At 38.3% G+C, this 18,792-nt stretch overlaps 1 protein-coding gene and 1 pseudogene across 13 annotated transcripts in view; both read right to left on the bottom strand.

Annotated features, from left to right (window-relative positions):
• FGD4 (FYVE, RhoGEF and PH domain containing 4) overlaps positions 1–18,792 on the bottom strand; it is a 211,744-nt gene that overhangs the window by 125,113 nt on the left and 67,839 nt on the right. The window contains exon 1 of one of the 13 annotated variants that reach the window (XM_067009046.1): positions 15,421–15,619. The exons of 11 other annotated variants lie outside the window; for them this stretch is intronic. Coding sequence is in view for 1 of the 2 variants with exons in the window: in XM_067009037.1 (XP_066865138.1) it covers positions 15,421–15,430 (10 nt within the window). In the remaining variant the exon portion in view is untranslated. Of the gene's footprint in view, positions 1–15,420; positions 15,620–18,792 lie in introns of those variants that run through there. One more of the 13 variants, XM_067009037.1, reaches the window with a different exon arrangement.
• LOC131766503 (small nuclear ribonucleoprotein E-like) lies at positions 8,480–8,761 on the bottom strand (annotated as a pseudogene).

Raw genomic sequence — 18,792 nt, 5'->3', positions numbered from 1 at the left:
TTTCATCTTGAGGTGGCCAATATGGGGATGTGGAATTTTTATACAAGTTATAAATGTTTGGCATAGTACTTTTTGTACATTGTGGCTTCACAAGGGCCAGTGTTAAAACTGCTTCCATGTCTAAGCAAGGAAAACTGCCTCGTATTGGTTTGTCCTGGTGGGGAATAAAAGGGATAACTGGTTCCAGTCACAGGTGTAGCTGTGGGTACTTCAAGGTTTGGAGCACTTATAAGGCTATAGTAGAAACTGATATCCCATGGATATTACATGTTAAACCATGTGTTATCTGTGGAATACTCAGTCTCAATGTGCACACCATTGACTACAGCTACAGAAGTGTTCCTTTAGTTGTGACGCAATTTACTCCGGATAAGGGCAGAAACGGTTCACATTCCATTATTTGTAAAGTTACCTGCTGTTTGCTTTCATTATTTTTGCTACACTCATTTTATTTGTATTTAAATGTTTTAGACAACCTAAGAACAAATGTACAAGTAAAGATGCAGTAAAGGGCTTCCCTGGTGGCACAGTGGTTAAGAGTCCGCCTGCCGATGCAGGGGACACGGGTTCGTGTCCCGGTCCGGGAAGATCCCACGTGCCGCGGAGCGGCTGGGCCCGTGAGCCATGGCTGCTGAGCCTGCGCGTCCGGAGCCTGTGCTCCGCAACGGGAGAGGCCACAGCAGTGAGAGGCCCGCGTACCGCAAAAAAAAAAAAAAAAAAAAGAAATGCAGTAAAAATGAATTGCTTGATATTCATTACTTCATGTATATCAAGCGCAGCAGTAAAACAAAACACCCATATATTTAACATTTTTTAGGGTTTTTTTTTTTTGCTTTTGTGGGGGTTTTTTGTTTTGTTTTTTGGGGTTTTTTTGGTTTTTGATACTTGCCTAACATGCATGTGCTGTAAAAAGTTAACAGGGAAATAACTTGAGATGATGGCTAGCTTTGTTTAATGTCTTATGAGATTTTCATGAACAATCCAAGCATAATTGTTAAGAACACGTGTATTAAGTTCATGTAAGTGGAATAAAAGTTTTATGAATGGACTTTTCCAAAAAGAGAAACATATTAATAAACATATTTACAAGTGAAAACAAATGATTAAATGCCTGCTAATACCTATAAAATACTGGGATACATTCTGACATAAATACTCACTTAAAAAAACACAATCTTATAACTTTAACTTAGTAACAATCAAAATAGTAAGGAAATTCACAAACACTTAGAGGACTTGAGAAGCGTACTGATTTGCCCAGCTCACCTCAACTGCTTGAGTAACCACATCCCAGGCATACAGATGCTCACACACTTCACACCCATTCACTCATAGGCTTTTTCAGGTTTCTAAGACACAAGGTAATTAACGCAACATAAACAGCCTAATGTTCTTAAATTATCTCATTTCCTCCCCAAACTTATATTGCTTACGAACAGTTGTTTTTATGGGTGAAAATTTCATCCAAATAATACAACATTCACTTAAAATTTTTTACAGATGCTGCCAAGGAAATTTTCAGGCAGATACATATCTATTATTACTGAAAAAGATGCTCTTTTAGAGCTAGTATGCACCTAATCTTATTTTGCATATTAAAAAACTTTAGAATAATAAGAATAATATAATGTATTAATTAGACCAGTAAGCACAAAAGAAAGAATTTAAGCTACAGTAAGTCAACTACAATAAATACCAAGAACCCACAATTAGCAGTCAAACCTGAAAACCTGTTCTTGAAGTAAGAGCATGAGTCCTTGACCAATACAAGGTTATCTAATTTTATATTATAATAATAATAATAAAAAAAGAAAATCAAACAAGTAGGGCGTGTTGGCAGTGACCTTTTCTAGCTCTCTGGGCAGCCACTGACCCACTGGCATGAATGTCCAAGATGACAGCAGAACAGCACAATTAGAGGAACTAAAGCTGCATTAGCAAATCCTCTCCTTGCAACTCCTTCCTATATCAAATAAAAATGGCAGACCCAGCTAGACTCACAGATCCCTGGCGCTACGGTTTAAATGATAGGAAAAGTTACACAAAAGAAGTATCCAGAGTATAGACAGCACTCTTTTTGTTTTTCACTTTCATGTTTTAGGGCACAGTTTTGGGGAAGGGGATACAATGCTGCTTTACAAAGGACATAGAAGTCCCTTGTTTGAGCTACCAACCTCTTAGCCACACAGAAAAATGTCAGTCATCCATTTGTTAGCACCAAAATCTCCTTCTACTGCTTTCAATATGCACCACACATTTTAAGGGGCTGTTCAAACAGAAAAACAAAGGCAGCCCTTGAAATAGAAGCAGATCTTCCTAGCTTTGCCCCTTCCTTTATCACTTATGCCTACATGCTTGCCGTTAAAGCACTGTCACATTGTTTCCACATGCTCAGGCCCTTGAAACTTGTGCAAAAGCATTGCAAAATAAAACTGCATAAACATCACATTACAAAACATGAGTTAGTAATAGTAGGTCAGTCATGTGAGCCAGAATAATGATTAATAAAATCATAACTTACAAATGTCCCTGACCTGAGACATTTTTTTACTTGAAGAAGACGCTGAATGCGTTGTGGTCATGGGTGTATTTCAAAAAGCATATTGGTACAATTCACTCTGAGAAACCATTTAAAATGATTGCCTTTTTGCCACTTTCAGTGATCATAATACAATTTCACAGGCATGAAAAAATTTTAAAGATTAAAGAATAATTCTCTCATTTTTCCAACATCAACATGTAATTGTATAGGTATAACTGAGCTGCTTAAAATCAATCAACAGAAGTGTGTAATGCTGGAGGCTCCTTCCAGAAAAGCTTATAGCTCCCTTTCCTTGGACCACATAGAGAGATAATGCCCCACACCAAATATAGTACAAACTGGATACACAGTACTAGGATTCCTTACCTTATAAAAGCTGAATTTATTCCTCTTGCTTAGAAGTCACAAATGGTTAAGAAGTAAAACTCCCTTCATTTGTTCTTCTAGTGAGCCAAATCTAGCCTCCCATTAACCCAGTCCATTGCAGATAATTTCACAGAGCACGCGCTTCCAGTTTCCAGCCCAGCAAGGATAATCACATTCCAGCAGGGAGTGAGCAGATGGTGGATTCCATGGTAACCAGCCCCCCTAAGGCGATTGGTAGAACTGTGTGACTACTGCTTATTGGGCAACAATCGCTGTCTTTGTGCTCCAGCCTTGCAAATCCTAAAGGAAGGAAGGAACATATAGCCACTCACATGCGCAGGGGCTTGCCTAGCAGGTGTTTGGCTATTTAAACAAGGCAATACAGGCCAATTAAAAGCTGTCCTGTAAATCTACCCTTGGAGGTACAAAGTCCTAACATGTCAGATAGCATCCACTGCTCATTCAGGGAGAAAGGTCACATGAGGCTTAACTTGACAAACAGAAAATAAAACTTGAAAGTTAACTTGAAAATTCAAGATAACGCATTCCAGAAATCTAAGCTGCATCAGCAAGTCCTTTTCTGATTTACAGTCCACATCAGAAGTGAAACTGGTTTTGTATTTAGATTTTTTAAATAAAAATTTCAAATTTGCGAAACTTAGTTTGAAAATAAGTTTTCAAAATCAATTGCCTTATAAATGTACACATAATAATTTTTTTGAACTTACATAAATTCATTTTTACTGTTTTTGTTGATTTGGAAGGAGAGGGAGAGGCTACTAAACTTCAAATTTTCATTAGGGCCTTATGCAATTATAGGATTGAAATCTCTTGGTTACGTACTCTCTACTGGGTTTAATTTGTTTCTGCATCCATGAAAGTTAAATGTCAGTTCAGCAGGAAAAGAGCTTTCCCCCAATCCGTGGTGCTCAAGGAATCAGAGAATACGTCCTTGGAAGAGCAAAATGGCTGAAAACCAAATATATACCACACCTAAACCAACTACCGGAAATAATGCATAAATCTAAAACAGATAAACTCTAAGCACTCAAAATAAATCCATCAGAAATAAATTTTTTAAAGGCAAGGAAAATAAATAATTAGGATAAGCTTAAAGCAAAAACTAAATAAAACAAAAATTGTGAGCTGTGACTAGACTTTCAGGTCTTAATTACCTCATTACTCTATGGTTACCCACTATCCTAAATTTAGGACTTCTTTTCTTGGCATGAACAGAAATGAGACACAAATGTTGAAAGGAAAAAGACAAAATTATTATTTGCAAATGATATGATTGTATTGTAGAAAAAAAAGTCAAAGAAATCAAGGATATTATTTATAATACCCGAAATTTAGTGATGTGGCCAAACATATGAATATAATTCCTTTACAAGGCAAAAACTATCAGAATAATGGTAAAGTCTACTAACAAGGGCACACAGCACTTGGGAATAATATTATCAAGAACTGTGTATGAACTATTTGGGGAACAAAGAAATGAACTCTTATCAGAAGAAATAAAACTAAATGGAGAGAAATAATGCATTGCTAGACACAAAGATCCATTTTAAAGATGCCAATTCTTCCCAAATTACCAGAGTCAGTCTTCTAGTAAATTTATATATATATATATAATACATATATATGTGTGTGTATTTATATATAGTATTCCAGTAAAATTTCCAACATACTTTAGGAAATAAATTTAACAAAGTGACTCTAAAGTTTATTTGGATTAAAAAAATGAAAATTCTATGAGAGGAGTAATAATGGGTAAAATAACTGTACCAAGTTTTTTAAACATGTTAAAAATACTGTAAATATACAGCTATCTCCCAAATTTATAACTCCAGGACAAATCTCTTTCCCCATGAATTGCAGACATCTAACTACTTACTGAACATCTCTGCCAGATTAATGTTTAATAAATATCTCGAACATAACATACCAAAACTCAACTCCCAATTTCTCACCCAAACCTGCTCCTCCTGCATCCTTCCTTGTTTTTGGAAACAGCAACTCCAACATTCCGATCACTCGAGCTGAAAGCCTGAGAGCCCATCTTTGACTTTTTCTTTGACATCTTCACATACAACCTGACGGCTCATGACATGGGCTATTTCTTCCAATATGGCCACTTCTAATATGGCCCCTCCACCACTTCCACCTGGTCTAGGCCATACCACCTCTCACCTGGATTCCTTAATAATTTCCTAATTAAACTCTCTGCTTCCACTTTGCCCTGTACAGGCTATAAAACCTAAGCGGAAAAAGAGAATTCTCTTCTCAAAACTGACCTTCCCCTTGCACTGAGGATGAAAGTTCCATTCTGTATGAGGGCTTACAAAGCCCTTAATAACCTGCACCTCACACCCATTAACTCACTTGATTCGTCTCCCACAACCCTCTCCTCCCTTCCGTGAGCTCTCCAGGCAGAGTCTGACATTGTCTCTTCTCCTCAGCACCTTTTCAGTAACTTGGACAGTGACAGTGTTTACTACAGGCCAGAGTTCTCTGCACACATCTCCACTTACAAACCGAGAGCCCCTCAAAGCCAGGGACTGTGCCACTCTGATCTTTGTGCTCCTGGTGCCAAGCAAAGGTCCTTATATACAGTGAGTACTTCCTGAATCTGCTGAATGAATAACAGCTTGCTGAAGAATGTTTTATTCTAGGGCAAATTTAGAGGCAACTTAAGAATCTAATAACAGATGAATGGTTATGCAAATAAGAATGTATTCAACTTGATAGAATACCATGCAGTTATTAAAAATATGGTCATGGACTTCCCCGGTGGTCCAGTGGTTAAGACTCCGCCTTCCAGTGCAGGCGGAGTGGGTTTGATCCCTGGTCGGAGAACTAAGGTCCTACCTGCTGCAGGGTGCAGCCAAAAATTTTTTAAAATAAAGTAAAAATATGGTCACAAAGACTATGTGGCATAAGGGAAATGTGAATGGTATAAATAATAACAATGGGGGCTTCCCTGGTGGTGCAGTGGTTAAGAATCCACCTGCCAGTGCAGGGGACACAGGTTCGAGCCCTGGTCGGGGAAATCCCACATGTCGTGGAGCAGCTAAGCCCCATGTGCCACAACTACTGAGCCTGCGCTCTAGAGCTCACAAGCCGCAACTACTGAAGCCCGCTCGCCTAGAGCCTGTGCTCCGCAACAAGAGAAGCCACCCCAGTGAGAAGTCTGCACACCGCAATGAGGAGTAGGCCCCGGTCACCGCAACTAGAGAAAGCCTGCACACAGCCAACGAAGACCCAACACAGCCAAAAATAAATAAATTTATTTAAAAAAATAATAAAAATGTTCTATTTACTGAGTCCCTAGTATGTGCTAGGAACAATAATAAGCACTTTACAAATATTTTATTTAAACCTCACAGAGATTATGAAGCAGGTGTTACTATCCTCATTTTCCAGTTACGGAAACAGACTCAGAAACTAAGTTCTTTGCCCTACATCTCACTGCTGAGACTAGAACCTCATGTAAGACCAAAGCTTGGGTCTGATCATTAAGCCACACTACCTCCTGGAAGTAGAGGGGAAAAAAATACATAACTGAGTACTCACTATGAACAACTACATAAAACAGAAAAGATTCTTAGGAACAAAAGTCTAAGCCTCCGTATTTCAAAATTATAAGAGCAGCTGTGAGGAAGAAATACTGGTGATGTTTTCCTTTCTCTGTTTTCCAAAATTTTTAATGTCATAAATGATAATTTTCTAAAAATAATATTTATTCTTCCTACACATATTTTTCTATGTTCTTGGGTGGATCTACTAACTATCAAGACAATAAAAAAAACTAAAAAGAATCTGGTTTATAGTTTCTAGGAAATTGATTCTGTCAGAATTACTCAGAAAGAAAAAAAAAGGCAGATCTAAGAAAGGCAAATAAGTAGTAGTGTCCTCTTTCGCTCCAGGTTCACCTCTGGCTATTCTAACACTGTCTCCACAACAGCACCTCAAGCCACACTGCTCAGAATCTAATAATAGGGTCCCCAAACTTAAGCTGTAGGACACGTGTCAAATAGCCAATAATCCCCATAAAGGTTCTCGAGATAAAGAGGTGCTGGAAGCAGAGACGCCTGATAATTTATCTTCTTCAAATACTGGGCAGTCCGCAGTGTTGCCCAGAACTTGTTATAAGTAGCCACTGTGCCAGCTGAGCAGTGATCAAATAACCTTGGGAGTACTGTTCTATCACCCTTCACTATTGAATCGATACCTAGGCACAGATTTTTGGAATGTTTTCAAGCCCTTAACTTTTGCAAAGCTCAATGATAGAAAGACTCCCTAATTAGAAATTCAGAAACCTGGACTCTAGTCCCTGCTTAACCATTGGTATGATATGGCAAGCCATTACCCTCTCTGGTCCTGTGCACTTCAGTCACAGAATGAGAGAACTAGGTTAGATCATCTTCAAAGATCTCTTCTATTCTAAACTAGTGAGAATGAATGTTGGAGGATCCCTCCTCATTCTTACTGGTTTCAGTAGAAAAGGAGAAAGGGGCTAGAGCAGCAAGGACAAGAACAAATATTTATTTGTTTTCCAAAATGAAATGGCATACTAAAGATTTCTGGGTACAACCCTTAGGTGTGGTATGACTGAAAGGTCTGAGCAGGAGGTATTACTAAAGTACCAGGTGAGATGGCACTTGTACCCACAACAAAGATGCCCTGTGCAGGTGCATGTCGAGTAACATTACCACCTGCTCAGTTCTCTCCACATTCTCTTTTTCTTGCTGAAACTCCTTCTTGACAAATAATTCATATTATGAAGTGACTGGATATTGTTACGGTTTTGTCTGTGAATATGAAACAGACTCAAGTTACCTATCCTAACTGGAGATAAATTTATCATGTAAGCCTAAGAAGCACCAGGTTAAACAACAGAATTAACCAGTCACAGACACTGAAACACAAAATGCAACGTCTGTAAAGAGGTGACATTTTCTTAGATATTTTCAGTGTGTACCAAGCATTTTGTATTTTTGCTTAACATTCTATATAAGATTTTTTTTTTATTTGACTGTCTTGCAATTAGTTCTGTTAGTTCTATGAAGATGATTTAGAGCAAAAATATATTTGCAAGGTACAAAGTACCTGACAAGCAAAAGAAAACACCAAAATAAATGGAACTTCTCTGCCCAGTTTGCAAGGTGTTAACAATGATGGAGTAACAAATTCCCTGGCGGTCCAGTGGTTAGGACTTGGCGCTTTCAATGCTGTGGCCTGGATTCAATCCCAGGTGGGGAACTAATATCCCTTAAGCCATGCGGTGCAGACAAAAACAAAAAACAAACAAAAAAACCAAACATAAGCAGAAACAAAAAACAATGATGAAGTAAAAAGTCTAGCCTGACTTGATGGAAGCATTTTTTGTTAAAGGAAACAATGTAAATATTTTAACAAAAACAATCCCACAGCATTTATTGTCATCTGGCAACAACATAAAGGTGAGCAAAACACTATGAATAAATGCTTTAGAACCACACTTCTAACAAAGGACACCTAAAAAAACTGTATTGCCTTCTCAACAGTTTCTCACTTCATTGATCATTTCTAGTTGGAGACACTCTGGAGCAGAGTAATGTTATCTCCTTTTAGCATGATCCGACCCAGTTGTTTTCTTGACTTTGTTTTAGAATCAATCTCTTCTGCATCATCTAATACGAGGTTCATTTACTCATCAAAACCAATGATACAGCCCTCTATCCGCATGTTCACTTGCTCATAATAGAGCCACACCTGAATCCAAGATCTATTTTGCAAGTATCTGAAGATGAGACTGACTGGCTGCACCATCACCTACTGCACCGTCTGGCCCTGGCCCCGGTACGCCATGGTGGAAGCTCACAAAGACCACACTATCCCTCACACTACCTCAAAAAAGCAACTTCCAGAATCGGAAGCTTTTTAAAAAATTGCCCATCATTTCTCTGATACGGTTAGCATATCAGAGAAGTACTTTCCTTTCCCAGCTACCACACTGCAAAGAAAACAAGTGTTGAAGATAAGTCTATGTCAGAGGGTCTCCGAGTGCTAGCCCTTTTTTGTCAAAGTCCAACCATTGGGACTCTAACAACAAAGACTTTCACCTCTTTGAGAGGTGAGGGGTGGAAATGCGTTAACAACTGTCATAGATGTCTAGCACTAGGTAAGTGAAAAAGATATACCACACAAACATCATTCTGTAAAAATTATCAAAATATCAACATTATGAACCTTCTTTTTTACACTTTAGGTGCTAAGATCAGGCCACAATGAAAATTATGTCAATCCCACCCAGTTTTGTGCTCTTAAAATCCAACGCTGAATAGTTAATCCTCACAACTCAAAAAATATCCTGAAGGGGGCTTCCCTGGTGGCGCAGTGGTTGAGAATCTGCCTGCCGATGCAGGAGACACGGGTTCGTGCCCTGGTCCGGGAAGATCCCACATGCCGCGGAGCAACTAAGCCCGTGAGCCATGGCCGCTAGGCCTGCGCATCCGGAGCCTGTGCTCCGCAACAGGAGAGGCCACAACAGTGAGAGGCCCGCATACCGCAAAAAAAAAAAAAAAAAAAAATATATATATATATATATCCTGAAGGACCAAAGCATACAAACATCTATTGCTCTAGATCAAAGCTATGCAAAAACTGTTTAGCATAAGTTCTACAGGGTTTCCTTTGGGAACGAAAGCAAATTCAGCAAAAACTGAATGATCAACTGAACCCTTAGTGTTGAAACCTAGGGATTTATAGGCATGCCTCTGAGATAGTGCAAGTTTGGCTCCAGACCACCGCAATAAAGCAAATATTGCAATAAAGCAAGTCACATGAATTTTCTGGTTTCCCAATGTATATAAAAGTTATGGTTACACTATAGTGTAGGCCGTTAGGTGTGTAATAGCATTATGTCTTAAAAAAACAATGTACATACCTTAATTGAAAAATATTTTATTGCTAAAAACTGTTAACCATCATCTGACAACGCAGGGTTGCCACAAACGTTCCGTTTGTAAAAAATGCAATATCCGCAAAACTCAATGGTGAAGCACAAGAAAACAAGGTATGCCTGTATTTATGGTCTCTCATCTGATCTCATAAAATCAATTCTTTCTAACCTAACTTTACCTTTTTATCCCAAATCCAACCCCAGAAAGAGGAAAGTAGTCTAGTTTTGTGGGCAAGGGTCCTTTGAGACTAGGACTATGGTGTATGCAACTGTGAACATTTGAGGCTGTGTGTGTGGCAGAGATACGTATGCGGGACGGGTGGTGTGTGTGTATATATGAGCGTGCACAGGTGGGTGAGAAGGGTGTGTGTGCAGGGGGATTTGGGAAAGCTTCTTAATTTGCCTTATGAATTATATCTAAACACCCTGGATTTTCTTTTGGGGTAACCAGAGGGTAACCACTTGAATACGGGGCAAATCATGGTCAGTTAACGCTGCGAATACAGATTCCCAAACTCTGGGCGAGGTAGGGTATACTTAAAAGATACAACTTATCAGTGGGGAATGACTTCTCAGCTACAATTTCTGAGCTTTGAGGCTTTCATCTAAGCAACAGGTACGTGAATATTTGGCACCTCCCTCTCAAGAAGATCACTTAGACCACATAGGTGAACCCCCTTTGAATTCCTAGAAAACTATATAGTTGTAATTAGTTTTAAACATGTTTACAGGGGCAGGGGGGGAAGGGAGACACAACTGTCCACTCTTGAGACAAGAAGAGCAAAGGATGACTTCCTGTTACGGGAAAAAAAAACAACCCTTAAGTCTCTTTCAAACCCTCCCTCCCCCCAAACCCAAAATATCAATAAAACAAAAAAGTTCTTTCTTGGCTCCATTTATATTCTTGTCAAGCTATCTAATCTCATCCCTTTTCTTGTTTACAGTTCTCAAAAAGTGGGAACTCCAAGGTCACTGCCTCCATTTTCTCACCAGTTAGTTGCTCCTGAGCCTGCCAGTCTAACATGCACCTGATCCTGCTCCCACCGAGGCCAGAGGGACCCTGCAATCAGCAGATCCACAGGTCACCATTCAGTCCTTGAACCCCTGTACCTCTCTGGGGGCAGCTGACAGTGCTGACCTCGTACTCCTTCTTGACATTCTTTCCTCCTGGGCCCCCTCACCACCAACTCTCCTGGTTCCCTAGGACTCTCTCCAGTAACTCCTTTCTTCTTTGCTTTAATCAGCAACTCTTTCTCCACCTTCTCCCTCCTCCATACATCCACCAATCAATCAGGTCTGTTCAATAAATGTTCACTGGGCTTCCCTGGTGGCGCAGTGGTTGAGAGTCCGCCTGCCGATGCAAGGGACACGGGTTCGTGCCCCGGTCTGGGAAGATCCCACGTGCCGCGGAGCGGCTGGGCCCGTGAGCCATGGCCGCTGCACCTGCGCGTCCAGAGCCTGTGCTCCGCAGCGGGAGAGGCGACAACAGTGAGAGGCCCAAGGACAGAAAAAAAAAAAAAAAAAAAAAATTAAAAAAAAATGTTCACTGAATAAAAATTCATTAAACATCACCAGCAAATGTGTTTAGATATTATACGGCAATTAATTGGCCAAATATGAAGTTATTAGTTCAAACATGGAACCCCACTGGCTGAATACAAGCCTTTGATCTTTATAAATAAGAAAAAAAGCCAAATAATATCTTACTGAGTGTATGGTTGGAGGTGGGTAAAAGTAAAGACCTTCCCTTCCCTCTTAAGCTGAACAGTTGTGTAGGAATTTAAATACTTACTTCCCTGCCAAGTTCTTACTGCCAAACCTCATTCTTGCCTCAAGTCCCTTTTGCACTTGAAGTTCCCTCTGCTAGAACGTTTCATCTAGATTTTCCTCTTGCTTCCGTAGCACAATTCACGCAAATCTGCACTTCAATGCCACTTTCTCAGGTAGGTCTTTCCTTCCTCACAACCCCATCTCTGTCCCTTTCTATCGATCCTAGTACCTTGTTCTTTGTTATTTAATAGCACTTATCGCTGCCCAACTTTATATTAAATGTTTCTTTTTCACTCTTTTTACTTTCAGCTCCCACCCTATTTTTTAATGGACAAAAGCTTTGATTGGGAACCTCACAAAAGGTCTCCAATAAGCATATAAAAATCATTAATCAGAGATGTGCAAATTAAAATCACAAAATGATCCCACTAGATACCTGCCACATGGCTAAAATTTTTTTAGACAAGCAAGGTATTGGCTAGGAAGGGGAACTAGAATATTCACACCCTAAAACCACTATGGAAAACCTTTAGGCAACGTCTCCTAAAGCTGAACATACGCATACACAATAATTCCACTAAAAGATGTACAGTAATGTTCATAGAACCTTTCATTTCATAAAAATTGATGTTCATCAACAGCAAAATGGAAATAAAATACTACTCATACACACAAAAAATTGCTGTACAGTGTGTAATGGATAGGCTACAATCTTTGGGAACAGATGATCTGGGACTTGAATTCCAGTTCTGCTATTTACCATGTAATACTGAAGATGTAGATATGGGTATATAACCTCATTGAGTCTGCTTTCTCTACCTGAAAAATATGGTCATATCACCTATCTTATAAGATTATTCTAAGGATTAGAAATAATGTGCATATAACACAAAGCACTGTGTCTAATAGGTACTCAGTAAACAATAAGACTAGAATTTAGGAAATATAACTTGTATCACTCAGTATCAATTACCAATACTTTTTATAGATAAACTTTCTTCCTGTAAAATAAAGATAATGTTTCACCTGACCTGCCAAACATCTGCAGCATTTCTGAGTTACCAACACAGTCATCACTGAAACTATACAAGAACCAGGTCATAGCATTTTATTATTCAGCTACTTTACGGACCCCATGTGCAACTGCAGCTGTTGGTCCTAATGCCAGAGGAGCAAATGAGCTGGAAAGATGAAAACAAATGTGCAGGAGAAATGCCAAGAAGTGTGTAAACGGCTGGACAGGAGTCAAATTGGTTCAGTGACAAAGCTGATCCTGAGAATGCTGTGTGCACTGTCTGCACGCCCCGAAGAAGCAAACACAGGTTGGGATGCCTAAAAAACAATGGGGGCAAAAAAAAAAACCCTTGAACTACTGTGGCTTTCAGCCTAATTCTGAGTCTCCTTTGGTCTTATAAATAACTCTATTCATACTTGTCATTAGAGAATAAAACCTACAGGTCCTATAATAAATCCTACTTTGACTTCTTTTTAATACAAAATAAATATGTATACATATAAACTGGCATTTACTAGCAACCAGATCCTAAATTTTAAAGTTACAATAAAAATTAGGAGGGCTTCCCTGGTGGCGCAGTGGTTCAGAGTCCACCTGCCGATGCAGGGGTCACGGGTTCGTGCCCTGGTCCGGGAAGATCCCACATGCCGCGGAGCGGCTAAGCCCGTGAGCCATGGCCGCTGGGCCTGCGCGTCCGGAGCCTGTGCTCCGCAACGGGAGAGGCCACAGCAGTGAGAGGCCCGCATACCACAAAAAAAAAAAAAAAAAAAAAAAAAAATTAGGAGAAATGGCTATTTCTAAGTATAATACATGTTCAATAAAAGTTTACTCATTATAATAAAGAAAAGTTGGGTAGTAACTTCTATTACCATCTAAACTAGTGAGGAGGATGCAGAGCAGGGCAAAGAAAAAATAAATCACCTAAAATCTTGAAATCAAATTTTCCAATCCAAAATCATTACTTGAAGAATAAGACTCCAAACTTCCATATTTTGACTGTATATTCACATTACTCTAGCTATTGGTATTCTATTAAAATTCATCATCATGCCTATAAAGTTTTAAATGCAAGACACATTTAAGAATTTATAAGTAACTCAAAGTACTCTAAACTCAGTTCCATTCATTCCACAAGGTAGGTCAGTTCTCCACGTTGGTGCAAGTCTGTGACATAGGGGCCTCTATACAATGGGAACAAAGAACAACAAGCTTTTCCTTTCTTTTGTGGATGAATTATTGGGAGAATCTCAGGCCATTTCTAACCTAGTGAAACAAAGAAAAACCAAAGGCTTTGGCTAAAGTCTTGTGAATCTGTGTTTTTCCCAGCACCAGTATTTTCATAGCCCATGCTTGTATGTACAGATCTAGTTTTCCATTCACATGAGGCTTGTGGCATAGAAAAACCTGCCTTAGTTAGGGAAGTTCTCTTTCAATGTTCCTCAGTGACCACCTATTTGCAAATATTCTATAGAAACCACTCTAGTTTTTCTCTACGAAGCAATGTCATCTACATTTGAAGAATAGCTAGCACATAGGCTCCTTGCCACACAGAAGTAAAAGTTTTTAAAATGTGTGATTCGTAAGTTTAAACAAACATGGAACCTAACACGTTTGTTTAAAATCCTAATTCAATGTCCTTAAAATTCTAAGGTATAGCTATTATTAATAACTTAAATCAAGAATACAAACACAGTGGGATTTCCCCCCCCCAAGGCACCTTGCAAAGACAGTCTTTAAAAAATGGTGGTGTTCTCTCAGTTATTTATAACCCCAAATCTTGAAAGATGTTAAATATCTAACAAGGGAGGACATATTAACTAAATTAAAGTACTACTTTTTAACAGAATATCATACAGCTATTGAATTTTTACTAAGAAGTTTGGTCATGTGAAACATCTAATGTTATGTGGGAAGGGGAAAGCATGATTTTTAAAACTCATGTAAATTACGACCTCAGCTTTGCCAAACAACAGATACAAAGAGGAAAAACACATCAAAATGTTATAAGTAGTTACACCTAAACGTTTATTTTCTTTCTCCTTACTACAAATCAAAAATATCTGTTTAAAAATGTTTTTCTGAAAAAAACATTCATCTAATGTTGTTTTTCAGTTAAATAGAAAAAGACCATGAGAACATTAAAGCTACAAAGCTAGGAGGATCTAGGCAAGTCAACTGACTTCAGAGTCCAATAAATCATATGTAATTTCAAGAAATCCTTAACCTTGTGCATTACCAATGTACCTTGCTGATGTTGTAGAAGTAGAGGGAATCTTATCCCCAAATAACTGATGAATGAGAGAATATTAAGTGCACAAATAAGTTCTAAGAAACTTGAAGTGTAGCTTCTACATATTAGAAACAGAAGGAAGGAGGAGAAATAGAAACTAGAAACAGAAGGAATGAGGTTATAATAAAAAGGCTCAGCTAAGAAAGGTCAACAGTGATCGCACTTAAAGCACAGTTCACTTTCACTGCTCTCAGGGAACACTGCTATGCTATGAATCCACAGGAAGAAATGCCATTACCTCAAGTAATCGTACTTGGGCCATGAAAATAAGAAAAAGTGTACCTTTGTGCTAAAATCACAGCTTGAAACCATTCTAGACAAGAGCCAGGATAATTTTTCAATAATGAAAGAAATTACTTATAATTTAGAGTAAACAAAGAGACAAATACCAGTTACTTCATCTACTCATATACTTTGCATACTCAAAAATTTCAAATGTTTTTAACCTAAGATATTTCAAAAATGGAAACTGCAAAAACAACAATACTCACAGGCCCCCATAAAGGATTCCTTTCAAACAACATCCAGCAGTGCCTTTTATTCTTCTGATTAATCATACTTATTTCCTGCTTGTGGAGGAATTCGCTGGATATACAACTCCTAGGTACAATCTACAGGCATTCTGTATTTAGACACCAAACACGCACACATCTTCTGTTCAACATGGTAAAGAACTAACTAAGGGGAAGTGCACAGCTATGTTTCTTAACTCCTCTTCTAGCACTGATGCAGCCTCAAAGAGCTACGCAACTAATGAATTTCAAAATTCCACGAAGGTATTTCAAAATGTGGTGAGAGAACGCTAGAATACTGTGGTAAAATGGGAAGGATGGGGTCAACTACCTGTGATTTTATTGTAGTTATAGTCTTTAAATTTATAACAAACTATCCTTTAAAACTAGGTCATAAAGAATCTTAGCATATTTTTTCATGGTCATAAGAAAGTAATAAGAAATGCTGAATAGCAAAACCGTATCCATCTCCCCCCCAAGCAAAGGGACCTTCTATTTCCTTCCCAGGTTGCTAGCAATCCCAAGTAACTTCTAAATTAAAAAAAAAAAAAAAAAAAAAAAAATCAAAATTTTAAAGGAGAGGCACCAATGAGCAAATTTCCCATCCCTGTCATGCTTGTAAGAGAAAATTACTAATTAAAGTCAATGTTTTAGATAATATATCACATAACATAGATTTCTCAAAACATCTAAGGTTTATCACCACATGGATTTAACATTTACATAACAACCCAAATTCTAATTGCCCTTTCATGTGATATTTAGATGGTGTAGTCAGAATCAAACTATAATATCTAGACTCAGTACAACTTTGCAACAGCACTTCTTCAAATTATTGTGTTTCTGAAAGAATAACAAACTGAAAATAGTGTATTACCTTAAAGTACTTGACAGTGCTTGAGGAAATTTTGACAGGTAGAATAAAATAAACATTAATGTAGCTTATGAACCAAGAAGTGGAAACATGGAGAAAACTACTTGGAGAAACACATGCTAAAATCACAAAGCCTTAGAAATTTAGAAATCCTCCCTTTGCATGGTTAAGAAAACTGAGGCCAGGAGTGTTAAGGTAGGATAGATACGGACATACTGATATTAGGGAGACAAGATATATACATTTCAGATATTCTGATAGATTTTTTTCAGTTCAATTTCCATAGCATTATATTTCTAAATTACCTCTTTCTTAAACGTGCTGTCATCCAGTATACTACTTTCACAGGGTGGTGGTCTTGAGAGCTACTAACTGGCCTGTAACAATCACTTACTATCAATGAATATTGTTATTATAAGCTTTGAAAGCTTATCTCTATGAAATGAAAGGTACAGTAATGAGACATGGCATGTTCATACAGTGTGAGGTATCCAACCAAGGGCTAACACTTTCCAAACTTCACCAACCCAAGCCAGCATCCCCACCCAGATCAGCTGAGGGCTGAGAGTGTCCTCTGCAGAGTCAGGGTAGGTTTTGCACCTACCCTGTGTTAGTGTTGGTGTATGTGCTCAGGCATGAGTGACGAAGTCAAATGAGGATGTCAGCATTTTTGGTTCCTTCTCTCCAGTCAGAGAAGTACAGCAGGAAACTTCAAACTGACCACATGCCAGTGAACGACTGGCTGAAACTGGAACTGTTCTGTTCTCAAATAAGTATGTTGGCTCTGGTTCTTGACCTCTTTTTCAATGTTTTAGCAGTTTAGCAGGCAAAGAAAAAGAAAATTCGCATGGAATATTTTCTGAAAATTTGACATTGTACATTGTAGATTTTTAATATATCTTTATAATTAAGTAAACCCTTTCACTGTTCATTCAGATATTATGTGAATATAGCTGTAGAAACATGTTACAGGTATTGCACTGAAATAAAATTTCATAAATGTGTGCTTTTATTTTTCTTAGTTTTCTGCTTATACTTTGGTCTGCTAGATTTTACAAAAACAGACTTATCCCTCTTGGCTTTAAATCAAGTGATTTTGATCAATTTTGTCACACATTAAGAACAGCTTTAGGAACCACAATATCAACCAATTTGTTATAAAATCAAAATTAGTACCCCCCCAAAAAAACCATTATTATGTGGCTAAAAATAAATCTTCATAAAAGAGTAAACAAAGCTATTTGTTTGCTCCTAACACCACCATCATTCCATGTCTTGATAAAATTAATATTATCATCAGGAATTACAGCTCTATATTATTATATACCCTTCTCATAACAACCCTAACAAAAAGGCATTAATTAGCCCCATTGTATAGATGGTAAAACTGAGAACTAAAGTTAAATAACTTAGACAGTAACCGGCAGAGCTGCAATTCAAACTTTGGACTTTTTAACTTCAAAACCTGATCTCTGGGCTTCCCTGGTGGCGAAGTGGTTGAGAGTCCGCCTGCCGATGCAGGGGACACGGGTTCGTGCCCCGGTCCGGGAAGATCCCACATGCCACGGAGCGGCTGGGCCCGTGAGCCATGGCCGCTGAGCCTGCGCGTCCGGAGCCTGTGCTCCGCAACGGGAGAGGCCCGCGATCGCAAAAAAAAAACAAAAAACAAAAAACAAAAAAAAACCCCTGATCTCTAAAATGCAAACGGCCTGCCATTCTCCCAAAGTTTTCCCAAAATTACTAACCTGTGAAAGGATAAGAAAAACTTTTACCCTATGTCTGAGTTTTCTTGACTTTAACCCCCAAATTCAAATACTAAAACTGTTCATGCCTGCTAAAGCAAACTTCCTCTTTCTACTTCATGTGTCTTGCCGTAACTAAATTCCTCAAAACTTTGTATTTAATCTACTTGTAAGTGAAGAGTTTTATACATAGCCTAAAACATTAGAATAATTTTAGAATAACTTATCTTATAGTCCACCAGAGCAATAGTCAGTTTTATCTTAATTTGCTTATTAGTTATGAGAATGAGAAGAGTCACTTCCCTCAAGGTCACTTTGAACCAGAAATAGAATTCTGGTTTAAGGTCTGGTCGCTAAACCATGCTTCCTCTGCAATAGTAAGCTACCATTGGTAAACTGGTCACGAAGAAACAGAAAATAACAAAAAATATGGGATGTTTAAAGTATTTTTCCTGCTGATACCTCTTTCCCCTACCTATCCAACCCCTTCTATTTTGCCCATTGCCTATATATTCTATATTGTGATTATGGAAAGAAAGTGCAACTGCCTTGGCAGATAAGGAAAAAAACCTATTCCTATTTCAAACATGAAGCAAATGCTTCATTCCCTTTTCTTATTAAAATGTGGGATACAGCCTCAAAAATCATGGTAGCTTTTAAAAGCATCACATTAAATCCATTTTTTTTCTGTTTAAATCTTGCTGGTACATACTAATGTCTTTTGATTTATAAATT

The sequence above is a fragment of the Kogia breviceps genome, chromosome 12 (assembly GCF_026419965.1).
Source record: "Kogia breviceps isolate mKogBre1 chromosome 12, mKogBre1 haplotype 1, whole genome shotgun sequence".
Lineage (NCBI taxonomy): Eukaryota > Metazoa > Chordata > Mammalia > Artiodactyla > Physeteridae > Kogia > Kogia breviceps.
Note: the sequence above shows the minus strand (reverse complement) of the source record. Positions and strands in the feature narration are given on the sequence as shown.